We start from the raw sequence: 17844 nt of genomic DNA, 5'->3' as shown, positions 1-17844 counted from the left end.
TTTCTATACATTGATTTAAACTTCATGAAAAAAAGAAAGAGAGAGAGCATGCTCAACCTTAATCCCAGGCATGTAATTTGCAGGGAGTGGTAAGCCGGCCCCAGATTTTGAGTATACAAGAGCTACACAGATCAAGAGTGACATGAAGAGTATGGTCTAAGCTTGGATGCCAAGCTTACCAAGCAGCTAAGTGACCAGCAACTTCCTAAGAGTTATTGGCAGACTGTATTCACTGTGAGCCATAGGAAAAGCATAAAAATTTTCATGAGCATGCTTTGTCTACGTCTTTTGGGCGAGTGTTGGAGACTGTACCAGGAAGTTTACCACGGTCCACAGGCAAATAATGAAATAACAAGCAAATTTGCAAAGTGATTGCATATGAGAGATGCAATGCAGCCAAAAGGGATCGTCAAGGCCACAAAATTGCACGGGCTTTGGTGAGCATGTGTTGAAAACAATGCAGGGTCAATCTGGTGCCCCAAACAGGAAGCAGGATAACTGGAGGAGAGTAGAATGGGTGAATGGTCGCTCAGTCAGCCGACAATAGTACAACTGTAGATGAAACGATTACAGGTGGCAGGAAAAAATTTATGGGAATAGTGGAATGTGTTGTCAGTTTGCATCAGGTCTAGTCTTCTAGGAAAGGCCATACTTGCAACATTAAAGATGAAGCTGGCTCGCAAGGAAGAAGCATACAGGGCAGCAAAGGAGCAATATCAAGGCAATAGAGATCAGCTGCTGTGACTAGGAGGAACTTCAAACTATGGTGCAATGTTTTGGCCTGAGCTAGCAAAACTGAAGCACGACCTTGCTGAACTACAGGCAGCCCCAAATCCAAACATGATTGAGGTCAATAAGAAGACAGCAAAAATTGAGTTCTGCGAAAATTTTTGTGGGGTGGACGATAACAGGATCATACTCATGGAACAATATGTTTCTCGTTTACAGGCAACATAAAAAGTTTTCCACAGTAGCTTCTCCATTTCAATTTGTAGAGCTTTAAATAGAAGTACAGTTTCAAAGTTCTTGAATCGATTTCATCTGCAAAGTGTCTAATTAGCATACAAAAATAGTCCTGGGCATAGCAAAGTTTCTTTTAGCTGACCATTATTTCTCCTTGGTATGAGAATGCAGGAAAAACAATGGAGCTACTAAGAGGAATTGGTGCTTATTAACGGCTATATTTATTTTACAGAGGAATGAATTCAGCAAATGAAGCTCGATGAGTGTCCCACCATGTTGCCTACACCCCTCAGTCCAGACCAGTGTGAGTTCTCCACCATTTTCATGGTTGATGGGGACTATGTCGCCTGCGATCTGCGTCCCTAGAGGCAGAGGAGGTGGTACATGTGTGCATGTTGGCTTGCAGACACAAATACTGCCCCCTTTTGCTTTGCTAGTACGTGCGAAAGCAGATCTTCATGAGAAGTTTTGGTGGTGGTAAAAAATGCCATGTATAGCTGGACAGTGGGTGTCCAGCATGCCATTTTATGACAGCACGATTCTTTCACTGCACTATTTAGTTGGTATTATAACTTTAGAAAGGAATCTATTTCTTACCCGTGAATGTGGGGAAATAATTATGTTTACACCAGGAGACATTGAGAAGGTAGCCGAGAGTGTTGCTCAGGTGACAGTAGAGAGCTGCTGGAAAGACAACAGACAGTTATGTTGGAAAGACAGTAGAGGGTATCGCTGGAAAGACAGCTGAGGGGGTGTTGGTGAATGCTGAGGAGGTGGTAACATGAGAATCTCTAGCTGGTACAGAGGCTACACATGGAGAGGTTGAGAAGGCAGCTGAGAGTACTGCTCAGGTGACTGAGTGCTGCTGCTGTTGAAAAGACAGTAGAGAGTATCGCTGGAAAGACAGCAAGGGGATATTATTGGATGCTGAGGAGGTGGTGACACAGCAGGGGACTGTGTACCAGGAGGGGAGCAGCAGTTGGTGTTCATGGTGCTCTGAAGCTGGGAAATGACGAGGCCTCCTCCCCTGATGAGACACTTGAAGATCTGGCAAGTGAGGTCTCAAGGAAGAGGGAGGGAACTGGTAAACAAAGCACTACTAGTTAGTAGTAAGTTATATGTTAGCCACATCTAATCTTTGATGCAAATCATTGTATATACTTTTTCTTTGTGTAGGTGGACCTCAGAAGAAGGCAAAGTAGCATTGGAGTTTACAAAGAAGTCAAGTGATGTGAAATCAGGAGCACTAGAGAGCAATGTAGCTGAGAAGAAAAATGGAGGTGAACGCCCCAAATGTAGTGCACCCACAGCTAGTTTAGTGAACCCTTGAAAACCTAGGGTTTGCAAATTTTTTTAGCACTTGTGGTTGCTCCAAAGCCAAGTTTAGCGAATGCCCCAAATACATTGCACCCACAGCTAGTTTAGTGAACATCCCAAATATATTGTTCCCACAGCTAGTTTAGTTCACCCTCCAAAGCTGGGGCTTGCAAAAGACTACAGCATCTGTGGTTGCTCATTGTATCTATATGCAATCTTTTTGTAATTGTGACTTCACAAATGAAATTTTGTTTATCTGTTGCTCATTTCTCGTCTATCCTGTGATTTGTCATGTGCATCCACTAACATGTTCCCATTTGATAGGCCAGCAATACTCAAACCGACCAAAAAGATGAAGACCAGTTTATGTCACTACAGTTGAAGAGATTGAAGTAGACATGGTGTGTCTGGTTTATTATATGCCTCTAAAATCCAGCAAAGAAAATTCTGGAGGGAAGCCAGGGCTGATACTGGACATGAACCATGTCCTCATGGTGACTTTTTGTTGCGAAGGTGGGGATGGAGAGCCTCCAAATCTTAGCACCAATAATGTGCTGTCTATGCAAGTTGAATATATATGTATTTTGTGCATTGTGAAGCAGAGTAGCTCCTAGCTATGGCCAGAAAATATGGTAGTCATATGGAGCACTACCACTGTCGAAAATGTTGAGACAGGAAAAAAGGCAAGTGCTTTCCAAGGAGATGTGGATGGCTATGCCTTCAACTTTCCAAGAGGAAAGCTGGTGTTTTTCAAGTATCTGGAGACCTTTTGGCATGAGTATCCCTAGTTTGATGTGTCTAACATGATATTGGTAGATGAGTCTTTTTACAAGTGCCGGGTGTAATACCAAAGGCATATATATCATCACACCCAAGATGGAACAAGCTTAGTGACGAATGAACTTTTGAAAGGCCAAGTGGCGTGTATCATTTGATCAACGGAAATGGGTTTTTGTGGACCACTCCAATCTAAGGGATAAGGTATCTTGAAAGCGTGTCTTCTTAGTTTTTGTTGCTCCTTTGTGGCCTCATCCATTTAATCACTTCATGCTTGGATGATGAAATATTCAAAACATGTTAATATTTTTTGCAAGGGAGATATCTATCCATTTTTTCTTCCCTTAACATTGTGCAACCTCTCCAACAATCAAAGGGTCCCTTGATGATCTCTTAAATATTTTGTGACATAAGACTAGTGGTTCCTAGATCAACTACTCTTGTACCATAGAACCCTTCAACTTTGCCTTTCGTTACACAAATCTCTTCATACGATGCGAACAATTTTATAAGGGCCATCTCATTTGGGATCTAACTTTCTTGGAAATAGCTCTTAACGTGCATCATAATATAGGGTCAACTCACCCTTAATGAATTTATATTTGTTGGCTTGAAGGTGAAAAGTATTTCTCTAATAGCATCACTTTAGTGCGGTTTTTCTTTACATCTATGGAGGTTATATGAATTTTCTTTAGGAATATCCATTGTACTAGTTGGTAAAGCTTGTATATTATTGAGCAAAAGCCTTTGAGGTTAGTGACCTTATGGTGATTTCGATTTTCAAAAAAAAATGGAAACACACGAAAACAAGAAGTAGAAGCTTTTTTTGAAGCAATATCAAGTCATCTAAGCAATTAACTTGATATATATGAATACATACATAGACAAATCTTATGCGAGTCATGAGGTTTATGCACTTAGTCGATTGTCCTGTGCAAAAACTTCATAGATTGTATATGAGATTGTTTGTAGAATGAATATTTGGATGTTGCTCTTTGACTTGTATTCCTCATTCCTTAATATTCTCCATGGGGCCATTGGGAGATCAATGTGTCCATCTTCATGCACTAATGCCAAGTGTGCTTGCATGGCCTTCATCTTGTGTAGGTCTTCATGAGCAACCATCGAGTCCCTTGATTCAATGAGATGCTTCGACAAGAGACTTTCGATGTCCTTAAATGTGTATTAGATTAAGGAGATGGTTGATTAGTAGGGTGTCCCAATATGATAACATTTTCAAATGTGTGGTGAAATATGAAAGCACCTCATAATCGTAGGATGAGACGAAAGGAGTATCGATAAATGTGTACGATAGCATCTTGTAGCCTCAAGCAGTTTAGAGGGTAGGGCAAGAGCAACCACAAAATGAAATTGAAGGTCTTAAGTTCGCTTTAGATTCACACCACAAGAACGAATAAGAGAATGATAAATAAGAGAACTCGAAACTTATATGCTCGAAGTTCTTACAAATAGGATGACTACGTAATGTGTAATTTCAAATCACTAGTGCGTTCACACTTTTAACACAACAATGAAGAACAAGTTTGAATTGAAATGACATTGTTGCGATAATAATTGTGTGTAAAGAAATGTGTTTCTTCAAATCAGAAATCTCACTTTAGATGTTCAATAATTTTGTAGTATTGTGAGTTGTTGCGATTTTTGAGCATTACTATTCTACTCGACGAGAGATTGCTATTATGTTGAAAACACCACAAATTGTTGACTTTAAATAATTGGAATATATTTTTAACTCTTTTTTACTCTCTCTTAGTGTTGAGATAGTAAGCTTAACACGTGTGGATATTGATGATGGATCACTTGGTTAGATATGCTCACACATCTACACTGAGCACATTGGTGATCACTATGATTCTCACATGGGCATTACTTATCATGTACAATATTTGGTTAGTTATATCTACATATAACTATCATAGTTATAGCGCTAGTCAATTAGTATAGTCAGTTATGCACTATTTGATTTCGTAGACTACTTTTCTTGATTTTTTTTCTTATTTATACTTTTTTACATTGCATTGTATAAGGTAGAATGAAGAAAAATGGGTAAGAAAACGTTTTGGCCTTCATTTATCTTATTGTGTTTTTTTACTGAGCTTCCTCTTGTGTGTATTATGTGTGTTCAGTGCAATAAGTCAAGTAAGTTTTCCCACCATGTGATTCGTGACATGGTATTAGAGTAGTGCCATTGAGAACTTGGTTTTGAAGGTTGAAGCTAAGGAGAAGGAAAAATGATTTAATCAAGTAAGCAATTGACAAGAAGCTTTTCAGTTCTCTCTCTTATCCTTGGATAGTACTTATGGAGTCTTCGGAAGTAGGACATAGCAAAAGTCTTGATCATTTTGAGATTTGGTGTACAAGTAGAACATTGCATATTTTGTAAATAAGGCCTTTAGAACTTGCTCAATGTGTTTTTGACCATCTGAGGCCATTTCGAGCCTTGTTTTAGCTTTGTAGGGTTGCATATATTAGTTTTAAAACATACTGTAATTTCAGATGTATTGGTCATTCTCTAGTGTACATGTTATATATTTCAAATTGTTAAGTTTTGAGGTGTTTATTAAGAAGAAAACGCAATGTTTATTTGGAAACAGGTTGCAGATTGTATATATTATTGAGGAATTAATGAAAAAGATAGCATAATTTATTACTGTGCACATTTTGTGAAGGGTTATAGAATTTTTGTTGCTTGTTTGGTACTTAGTTGTGTCATAATGGCTAAGAATAGTGGAAATCCTATTATTGAGAAGCTAAATAAGAATAACTACCTCTCATGGAAGTTCAATGTGATGAATTTCCTTATTGAAGAATGCCTCTTTGAGTTTGTTTCACACGAAGAAAATGAACCAGAGCTAAGTGATCTTGTAGTTGTAGAAGAAATAAAGGCGTGGAAAGAATGCTATGTAAAAGATAAAAAGGTAATGTATTGGCTATTTGCAATCATTGATAACACTATGTTGGAGCATATTAGAAATGGATGAAATTCACATGTGGCTTAGACAACCTTTGAGAATATGTTTTTAGTAAACACAAAGACATGGAAGATTCAACTTAAGGAAGAGTTGAAGACTTTGAAGAAAGAGGTGTTTGTAAATTAGTATGCTTTGAAGGTGAGGAGCATTGTAGATGCCTTACAAACTATCAATGCAATGTTTGATGATGATGATTTAGTTTCATCTACTTTGGATGGTTTTAATAATGAGAAGGCTTGGGAATCATTTGTTACTTTTGTGTATATATGGAAACTATTTCTAGATTTTAATTAGTTAGTCTCTCTCATGATCATTGAAGAGATCAACATGTAGGGTGAACCATTTGAAAAAAGTGTTAAAGTCTATGTATTTTACTCAAGTTTAGTTAGGAAGGGGATATGACAGATCCTCTTCAAGTGGCTATAGTATGGGACATGCTGACGGTAACCAACAAAATAAGTTAAATTCAATAGTTTGGTGACATGCAGATTTTGGGAGGCCATGGTAATTCTAGAGGTAGGAGAGCTCTAGAGGAAGAGGTGGATGGCAGAACAAATGTTCTAGCAATTTTAAGTTACTATTATCGTGGAAGAACATGTCATATTGCAATCCATTGTTTGGATAAGAAGGATCACATTTACAATGGACAGTTGTAGCAAGGAAATTATGCATTATCTTCAAGACAAAATGATGAACAAAATGAGCGTTTATTTATCATGTAACATATGATCTATGTTGTTATAAGAAAGGGGACATATGATAATGCATGGTATGTTGATTTGGGTACATCTAATCAAATGACCAGCCATGTTGAATGGTTTGGAGAGATATAGGATGTACAGAGTCCAAGTTATGTACCGAAAGGTGATGATTCATATCATCTAATTTCGCATATTGAAAAAGTTTCATTGTCCTTGCATGATGGTTAGACAAAGTCTTTGTCAAATGTTTTACATATACCATCTATTACAACGAATTTGGTATATGTTGGTCAAACGTGAGCAAGTACCATAGGTTAGATTTCATGCAAATGGATGTTTTGTTGAAGATGTCAATAATAAGTATAAGTTGGTTGCAAAAGGAAGTAGAGTTATGTATATATTTGCTTAGAATGTTGAAATTTTTGCTATAAATGCTGCTATGTGTATTAAACATAGGTATGTGGTTGCAAACATTGAAATATGACACAAACACATTGGATATGCACATCTGCAACAAAGGTTGAAGCTAATGTATTTGAAAGAGTTGCTTACACATTTTTCTACGTTCAAAGTTGCAAAATTACATAAAGTTTGTGAAGCATGTCAATTTGGAAAGTGAGAAAGACAATAATGTTTGCTATTACAGATATGTAAGCAATAATATACTTGTGTGTAGAGATATTTGGGGGCCTATCCAAAATGTATCTCTTCATGGCAGTAAGTATTTTATTATGTTTATTGATGATTTCTCTGAAAAACTTTGGGTATATTTTATGAATGAAAATAGAGAAGTATTTGAGCAATTCAAAACTTTCAAGGAGGTTGTTGAAACAAAAACATGCTTGAAAGTTAAGTGCTTGAGGTCAGATAGAGGGGGAGAATACATCTCTAATGAGTTCATTGATTTTTTGAGGTCTCATGGGATAAAGCGACATTTTACATGCATGTATATCCCACAAGAAAATGGGGTTGCAGAAAGGAAGAACATATGTATTATAGAAGTTACACATGCATTGATAGTTGAGAAAAATATGCATAAGTATTTTTGGTTCGAGGCTGCTCATACTGTTGTTACATTATGAACGGATCTTCCACAACTACAGTTCATGGTATGACATGTAAAAAGTGTTTTACAGGCAAGAAACTTGATATATCACACTTGGAAGTGTTTGGTTATATTGTATATGTTCATGTGTCTAATGAGTTGAGAAAGAAATTGGACCCCAAGAGTGAAAAATGTACTTTCATTGGATACTCTACTGAGTAGAAAGAGTATCATTGTTATAATCATATTACTGGTAAGTTTTGGATTAGCAAGGATGTTACTTTTTATGAGATAATCATAATAGTCATGCGTAGATAGAAAAGTAGGAATCATAGACTCTTAGTGGACTACATATATCATTTGGTAGTAGATCTACAATTAGTCCTTGGTTTGGGAAACTAAGGAGTAATCCCATATCTTCATGTGCATCTACTAGTGTGGCAAGTAATGACAAAGGAAAGAAGAAAGTCTCAAATGATAATAATGCATCTACTACTCATGTGGTTCTTGATGGAGACTCTAGTGGTTTAGAGAGTTTGGATGATGAGCTTGTTATTCCTTCAATCAAGACACTAGGTGTACAAAGAGCACATGGTAATGTGAAGGCTCTATTTAGTGATCTACTGGTACACAAGTCTATGAGGGTGAGATACCCTATTAGAAGATTTGGTTTTGAGGGTTATGCAACTTACCATTATGCTTATATGGGAAAGATAGTTAAGGATGTTGAGCCTACTAGTTTTGAGGAGGTTGTTGGTCATGCTTATTGGGATGCAATGGATAAGATGGATGCATTGGAGACCAGCATGACTTGGGATCCGGTACCATAGCCCAAAGGAAAGAAAGCTATTGGTTGTAAGTGGATCTATAATATAAAGCATAATGTAGATGGCTCCATCAATAGGTATATGATAGAACTAGTTGCAAAAGGCCATGCATAGATATATGATATAGATTATGAAGAGACATTTAATCTAATTGCTAGGATAGCAACTGTTAGATGTGTAATTGCTTTGGCAACAATCAAACATTGGAGTTTATGCAAATAGATGTGAAAATTACATTCTTGCATGGGGATTTACAAGAAGAGGTATATATGATGCATCTAGTAGATTATGAGGATATAGAGTATCCCACTTATGTTTGCAAGTTAAAGAAGGTGCTCTATGGATTGAAACAAGCACCAAGAGCATGGTCTAACAAGTTCTAGGAGTATCTTATTAACATTAGATTTTATTATTTAACACAAATCACTCACTTTATGTAAGAAAGGATGATGCAGTTTTGGTTATCATAGTCATCTATGTGGATGACTTGATTATTATATGTGACACTGATAGTGGGATTGCTAATGTCAAGAACCTTTTGAAACAAAAGTTTGAGATGAAGGATCTGGGTGAGTTGAGATACTTCCTTGGTATTGAAGTGATCAGATGTCTTGATGGTATATGGTTGTAGGTTGGATATGTTATCCAAGTATAGTATGATGGCATACAAGCCTCTTTAAGTGCAATTGGAGCAAAATATAAAGTTGAGCATTGATGTTAGAGATGAGATAGAAGACCCTACTATATTCAAGAGATAGTAGGGAGTTTGATCTTTATGACAATCACAAGGCTAGACCTAAGCTATGCTATTGGACTTATGGACTTTTTAATGAGGTAGCTAAGGATATATGTGTTTGCTTATACAAATGTAGATGGGGATGGTAGCAAGTCTGATAGAAGATATATCAGTGTATTCATGTCTTCCCTCGGTAGTGCAGTAGTTATTTGGAGCAGCGTTGTTTTATTGAGTACAAAGGCTAAGTATACAAGTGCTATTATGGTAGCAAAAGTTATTGGGTAATTTGGATATGTAGGGAGATGATCCAATTGTCATTTACTATGAACATGATCAGTATGCAACTAGCTAGAAACTTGGTGTTCCATGTTAAGACAAAACACATTGAGGTGCATTATCATTTTATGAGAGAGAGGGTACTTGCAGAAAAGATTAACTTGGTATATGTCAGCACATGGGATCATATAGCTGACATTTTCACAAAGGTATTGGGTATAGAGAAGCTTTAAAATTTTTGAAGCTTACTTGGAGTTACAAAGATGTAGTTGAGCTTGAGGGAGAGTGTTGAGATGGCAAGCTCAATATGTGCAGATATTGTGATGATGAGACACCTAGTTAGAACGGTCTGCATGTCTACACTTAGCACAATGATGGCCATTATAATTCTCACATGGTCACTAACTTATCATTTTCTATAATTAGTTAGTTACACCTACCTAAAGCCAGCATAGTTATAGCACCAATCGATTAGGATAGTTAGATATGTACTGTTTGAATTAGTAGGCCACTTTCCTTTGTATTGTATCTTATCTATACTTTGTGTACATTGCATTGTGTGAAGTAGAAGGAAGAAAAACCAGTAAGAAAATGTTTTGGTCTCCATCTCTCTTCTTATGTTCTTGAGTGAGCTTTCTTTTGTTTGTATTGTGCATGTTTAGTGTATTAGCTCAAGCAAGTCCCTCCACCACATGTTTCGTGACACTTAGAACTAGGTTGTACTAAGCTATTGATTCTACACTTCTTTTATAATTAAAAATGATGCATATGCCCTCTTGATCATTTTAATTCTTGTAATAATGAAATGGTATATTGCTAATATTTGATATATTGAGTACACATTCATATCTAAACAAGCATTGCAGTACATTTTAATGCATGTGATTACCACAAATTACACTTTTTTTAAAAAAATTTCTTAAAGAAGGATACTAACATTCAGCATCACAAACATAGTCTAAACAAACATCACAAAATCATACAAATATAATCTTTACATTTATAGCAATTAAGTTAGGCACTTACTATTATAAATTCAATGTCTTGCTATTTTTCTTGGTTGCTTGGTTGATCTTCTAGAGTGATTGCCTTGTTTGATGACCACTAGTATGCAAATGAGAGCTTTTTTAATGTGAATATGAAGTAGATGATTTGTACAATTCAAACAATGCTCTCTTGCGTTCTTTTCATCAATGGATGCTTTCAAAATGCTCTTAGAAAATACTCTCTCATGTATTTTTTAATCATCAATAGATGCTTTCAAAATACTAATATTTTCTTTCCTTGTGTGATACCATGTACCTTGATGTTTAGTCTCAAGGCTAAATTTGACCATATATTTCTTATATCTTTCACTAGAAATTGGACAAGTTTCTCAAGTTTTGGTATATTATATTATAGTTTGTGATGCAATATTCTATGTTGTTCATTGTTAAGCAAAGCACATATTATTTCACTGTTTCATTATTTATACTTTTATAATGAGTATATATGGCCATATAATACATTTGAATAAGCAATGAAGCATTTTACATATAATGCTGCATAAGATTTTACCGTAGGATGAGATTTAATATTTTACAAGATATTAGTTTGTAGATTTGGCCATATGCTCAAATCTTTTAGCAAGATAACATTTGATCTTTTAGCATGATACATATCATGCTCTTTCTCAAAATTGTAGATTTGGTGATATGGTCAAATATTCTTTAATAATACAATTAATTTGTATACTTAACCCCATTGAATATGAGATTTAGTCATGTGATCAATTCTTCTACTTTACTTATCTCTTTGCTAAAAGGACTCTTTGTATTAGGAATAATATGTCATTGTATTATGATATTTCTCCATATAGTCAAATCCTTTTTTCTGATGTTAGCAATGTATATTATATTCAGTCCTTTGAAATATCAGATTTTACTATATGGTCAAATCCTTTCTTTTGTTATCAATTCTAACCTCCCAAAATCTCTCATTCTTAATCCATGTACTTTATTATGAGGTTTAAAACATGATCTCAACTTTGAGAGGGTACTCCCCTAACTTCATATCTTGATAAAATAGATATTCTTTGTAGAGACATTTTTCATAAGTCTAAATCTCAAGAAGAGTACTCTTTTTTAAGCTTATGATACATATATCATAGCAACTTGTTGCCATTGTCAAATCTTTGGATATAAAATTTCAAAAAAATGCAGAGTAAACCTATGCTAGGTTTGATCACATATTGTTCGGTACAAGAGATTTGGCTGTATGGAAAAATACTCTAAGAATGCTATCTAATATACTATTTCTAAGAGGGCATATCATTTTCTACTCTTCAAATACTTTCCATTAGAATAATAAGTCATGCCATGTGATCAATTCTTGTCTTACAACAAATGAATCATTTTGTGTTGTTAAACCATTTCTTTCATTCCACTATCTATCAAGATTTAGCCATATGGTCAAATCCAATATCATATTATCTTGCATTAAATTAGTCATTTTCTTCATTCTACTATAAAATGAGATTTGCCTACAATCTCACATATCTTGCAAATCATGAGACCGCTTCCTTCATTCCACTATAAAACAAGATTTGGTTATACACTCAAATCCAATCAAATATTACCTTGTAGTAAATAAACTAATTTTTTATTTTACTATAAAAATATATTTATCCATATGATTAAATAAAATGTATATACCTTGTAAGTCTTACAATTTATATCTTTCTATTAGGGGATTCCGTTTCAAGTATATTTTAGATACGATTTATTCAAATCACTATATTTTGAGATTTGATTACATGATAAAGTCATATCTTACATGAGAATATTACATTGTTCAAAGTATTATAATTTAATTTTTTTAAATGTTTAAATATCTACACTTTAAGTTTACCACACATCATCTTATGTCCTAATCTATGAGTTTTGCTTGATAAACACATTTGTTTATATCTCAATCTCATACCATACTAAATAGGATTTGACCACATAGCCAAAGCCCATGGCAAAGTTTCTAGAGTAAAATCATTGCATGGGAAACTTACATGAAGAAAAAATCTAATGTTAACCTAGGGTCAAAGTATTCCATGAGGTTTGTTACATAATCACATTAATTTTTGAATATATTCCATACTATATTGAAGCTATGAAGTCTTATTATTAGAAAGTATTTGACCACATGGCTAAAAACAATGGCAATATTTCTAGAGTATGATCCTTGCACAGGGAAACTTACATGTTTAATAAATCTAATATTAACTTTGGGCCAAAACCATCCATGAGAGATATATGGCGAGATATCATGTCACACTAATCTCATTCCTTGATTAAATAGGATTTGACTATATGGCCAAAACCTATGGCAAAGTTTCTAGAGTATGGTCCTTACATTCTAAACTTATGTGTAGAATAACTCAAACGTTAACTAGGGATGAAAGAATCCATGAGATTTGCTGCATAACCATACTAATTTATGGCTTGATCTCATACTAGACTTAATATCAAAAGTTTTGATACTACATTTCATGGAGAAGTCCCTTTGGAGCATATTCATCTTATACTTTGTAAAATCTTATGATGTTATGTTCTTATTTTTCCAATAAAATTCAAGAAATTCTTCAATCTTTTTATCTTTTTATCTATTTGATATCTTTTTCTCTTTGTAGGTCTCTTTAATGGTAAAGAAAGATAGTACATCTAAAAAGGATTCCCAAATCATTAATGGTATTAATGGTAATTTTTTCTATCCATGGTATGTGGATGTTTATGATAATGAAGGAAAATGAGTGATTTTGCATTTTTTCAACAAGATGGTGTTATAGAGAAGCCAATAGATGAATGTATAGGAAAAGAAGGGATACCATGTAGTATTAGTGTTAAGATCAACAGAAAGAATATGACTTACAAACTTGATCTTGTATTATATCACTTTGCATATATTAAAGAAGATGAAGAATAGTCTTTTTAGAAAATGGGTTGGGACTTGATTGAGGAGGTAAAGGGCACATGAGACATAATATCAACATATCAAGATGTGAAAAAGTGAACTACCTTTCATATCAAGGAAAGGTGATCGACCCAAAAAAAGAATGGAGCTTCAAGAAAAACAAACACACTTAGGATCTTCAACTTTTGCTCAGGAAGACAATAATGTTGATGGAGAAAATCCATCAACATTAGTGTTAATGGAGAAAATCTAGCTTTGTGGCCTCTTCACAAAGCCTGGTTGCTCTTCTCATTAAGGGTAGAAAAAGGGACACCACCCAAAATGAAAGTGGGAAGGGATACTTTTTACTAACACAAATTGGGGAAGAGATATCAATGGCAAAATGAAGAGGAAAATGGATTATAAAATTCAATGGACTAGTAAACACATGAAGACTCTTAAATGCTATAACACTAGTGAAGATAGAACTAATGATATTTTACAAATAGAGGGGATGATGGGTGATGAAGAAGAAGAGGGGGACAATTGAGGATGGCATTGAGGGATTGAGAGTGGTGGAAGGGAGGGATGATAGGGATAATGCAAGGATGGGGAATGTGAGAAGGGGGAGAGGATGATGGGTTAGTCAAGATGTGGAGGAGGAGAAAGAAGGTGGGGAGTGATGAGATGGGAGCAAAGGAGAATGATGGAATGATAAGAAAGGTGGAGGAATGTTGAAGGAGAGAGAGATAGAGAGAGACTGGAGTGGAGATGGAAGAAGGAGAGGGTGAAGTGGAGCTTTTGCTCCTTTGGAGAGCCGAACAAGAGTGGGGAAGCAACGAGTGAGAGGGAGATGGGAGAGGGCAAGCGTGGACTAGGGCGAGAATAGAGTATAACTTGTGTCCCCTTGAAGGCCCAAGGGGTCTCCTTTTATAGGCCTTTGGTTGAATTATATTATTTTCTTATCCAAGGTAATTAAGTTTAACCTTGATTAGTTACATCCTTAATATGGGTAATGCACCATGTGATTTAAGAGGGTACATCAGGCTTGGGCCTCTCTTCATAATACTCTTAGTTGTCTTGTGTACACATGGAGTCTTCATAGTCAAGTTTCCCATCAGGAAAAGAAAATAATAAGGAAGAGGGAAGGTAGATTACAAGGGATGGAGAATGTGAGAGATGTGCACACGCATTGCTAGTATAGTGTGAGCTTTTACATCACGTGATGGATTATTTTACAAGGGAATGAGAAGAGAAAATAGGAAAATGAATATGCATTTCTTACAAGAGTTTCTCATTCATAAAAGGGAAAGGAAGCTCACTTTATAGAGAGATACATGGAGAAAATGACTTTGAATAATAATTTAGGAGGATCTAAAACCTTCACCATTTGTAGATATGGCCTTTGTTACCAACCTTGTTTAGCACAAATATTTATTGTCTTTTCTTCCTTGGGTGGATCAAGGCTTCTTCCATGCATGCACAATTTTTGAAGCTCCAAATATTAAAATAGGGATGGGTGGTATGCTTGAAGAATGAGGGAAAGAATGAATATCATGGATATTTTAATAATAAGCTAGGAGAAGTGAGATGCATGAAAAGAGAAAAGATAAGGGAGGAGAAAAATGAATAGGTATAGGATGTATGCACCATATGGAAAATTTATGGAAATGGCCATTGGGTTATTTTCTTAAAATACTAAAAAGTGTGTGTATTTAAGCTTGCTCCCACTCCTTTCCTTTTCAAAGATATTAGGTCTAATTGACAAGGTTTAATGATTTATAAAATGTATCCACATATCCCCTTGTCCTCGTGTTAACTTTTTGTATACTTGGCTCCATTTCCTTAAACATGAGAAGACTCTCATGCCTAGCTCTAAGGTTTTTTGAAATATCATGTGGCCCGCCTTCCAAATCCATGCAAACCCAATTCTAGAATCATTATAGGTAAGTATTCTCCAAAGAGAATTATTTCTGGAAAGGAATTTCCTAAGAGAAAAGTAGATCACTCTTATTTGGTGGAAATGTGAAAGCCCTTAGAAATGTTGGTTCCTATATAAGGTTCAAACTATGCACAACAAAGCTATCTACATCTTATGGCTGACATAAGACTGCGTGTCAACGCAGGCACATAGCGTACATCATGTAAAACAAAAGAGCTGCTAGAAGAAAACTGCAGCGCAAACATCTCCAATGCCCACAATGTCAAAAGACCTGTCATCACCAAGACACACAGAACCAGACATGGTATGATAGGTATGAAACCAATATCGATAGGGTGTCACATCAGAGGACGCACCCGAATCCATGAGCTAGCATTGGCATACATAGAATGTATCTCAGAAGTCTGTAAGGCATCGCATGAAGAAGCTGCAATTATGTAATCATCATTTGAATCAGTGTGGCCAGCATGACATTAACCTCTTCTATCTTCACACTGGACTTTGCAGGTACAATACTACGCTCAGAAGACTTTTCCTGCACTTTTTCTTTTCCCTTTTCCTTGCGCTTATCATTGCGCATTTTATGGCACTGCGGCCTAATATGCCCTATTTTCCCACAATAATGACACGTAAGATCAGACTTTTGTCCACGGGACTTACTGTGACCACGTGACTTGGACCTGGACTTCTAAGAGTCCCTGCCCTTATGATCATTATCATGCCTGCCATGTCTACAACCTCTAATGGTCAATGCATGTGAAGAGCAGGAAGCATCATTGTTTCTCATGTTGATTTCCTCAGTCAATAAAGCACTCTCAACATCTTTGATTTTCAACCCATCAATCTTGTTCATGCATATGGTAGTACGGAAGACATCCCATGATTTAGGCAAGGTGCCAAGCAGAAACAATGGGTGCAAGTTGTCTTTGAACTCAATCCCCTGTGACAACAGACTCTTCATGATAGCATGAAACTGACTGAAATGAGATGAAAGGGAGGTCCCCTCCTTCATGCGAAGGTCCATTAACTGCTTCAGCCAATACATATGTGACGCACGACTCTGCTGTGCATAGAGCTCCTGAATCTTCTCCCATAAATCCCATGCACTCTGATTCTCATATTCAACAACATTATGATGGACCTCTTTTGAGAGTGACAAAATAATGGTAGACGCATAGCTCATCAACTTCCATCCAAACATCATCATCCAAATCCTCATGTTTGATACCTTTGAAACACAAGGGTTTAATCTGTAACTTTTGCACCAAAACCTGCTATATTTGGGATTTCCAATACTTAGAGTTGGTACCATCCAACTTGGCAATGTTAAAGAGAGCTGTGTCTTTTAGATGGCCAGCCATATTGTCCCAAATCAATGCAAGAAGATAAAATTGCAAGTTGCTGCAATTAGCAAAAAATGCACTAAAACCACTGCTAAAACTGGCTAAAAGGGTGGATTTCACCAAGAGAAGCACCTGTCTACCAAATATGACCAAGATAACATCAAATAGTAAGCATTATCCTCATAGAAGTGCTCAAAATCTGTGGATTTCAGCTTGCTGTAATAAATGATAGATTTCAATAAATGAGAGCTAATGTGCCAGAAGCGGATCCCAAGTCAATCATGTACTGCCAAGACCATAACCAGCATCATGCGGGCATAACATAGGCAACATGTCATGAAATATCTACCAATGAGTAGGCACACTCCTTGGCAAAGGAGCAAAGTGTACCTGCCACTACCAAGACTTGACACAAGTAGGTGTCAGCTCACAAGGAAAGGGACCCGAGTCAGAGAGTCAGCTCATAAGCATCGAAAATGAAACAAGACATATGAACCATGCATCATCCCAAAGGTAAGAAATCCCAAATAGTCTCAAAAGCTCAAATAGTATAGACCGCCTACTTAATATCTGTCAAGCATCCAAAGACGCTCCCACTGGCACAAAAGCCGTAAATATCAAGCAACCAAGCTCGAACAAAGCATGTACAAGCACCAGTGACAAGTGTCCAAGATCAAGCATCAATGATACATCCTGAATATGTAGGCGGTATGACATCCATATGTAGCATCCATAGACATCAATTATATCCCAAAATGAACTCTGGTAAGCCAATAAATCTCCAAAATATGCTCCAGACAATCGAATTTCAAGCCCAAGTAAAGCTCCAATAGCATCCAAGCTCAAACAATGTAACCGACATAGGTAGGTGACATGAGCATAAGTGCATGTCCAAAGTGGTCAAGCATAGACCGATAAATGCCAAGATACATCCAAGATAAATATCCAAATGCTAAGAAAAGCGGAGCTCAAGCTCAACCAATGATTAAGAAGCAATGTCGAA

General features: G+C 36.2%; 1 protein-coding gene across 25 annotated transcripts in view; it reads left to right on the top strand.

Moving 5' to 3' along the window:
* Window positions 1-2546, top strand: part of LOC148039668 (uncharacterized) — a 63840-nt gene extending 61294 nt beyond the window's left edge. For 14 of the 25 annotated variants that reach the window (XM_087692839.1, XM_087692688.1, XM_087692681.1 and 11 more), the window contains 2 exons: window positions 1196-2047; window positions 2140-2546. Coding sequence is in view for 7 of the 25 variants with exons in the window: in XM_087692780.1 (XP_087548906.1) it covers window positions 1196-1203 (8 nt within the window). In the remaining 18 variants the exon portion in view is untranslated. Of the gene's footprint in view, window positions 1-83; window positions 2048-2139 lie in introns of those variants that run through there. The other 11 variants (XM_087692788.1, XM_087692638.1, XM_087692762.1 and 8 more) reach the window with 10 other exon arrangements.
* Window positions 2547-17844: the final 15298 nt, after the last annotated feature.

Source organism: Lygodium microphyllum, chromosome 2 (genome assembly GCF_053477565.2).
Source record: "Lygodium microphyllum isolate KBCC chromosome 2, Lygodium_microphyllum_v1.1.10, whole genome shotgun sequence".
NCBI classification, from domain to species: domain Eukaryota; kingdom Viridiplantae; phylum Streptophyta; class Polypodiopsida; order Schizaeales; family Lygodiaceae; genus Lygodium; species Lygodium microphyllum.
The sequence above is the reverse complement of the archived record's forward strand: the minus strand, read 5'-3'. Positions and strand labels throughout refer to the sequence as shown.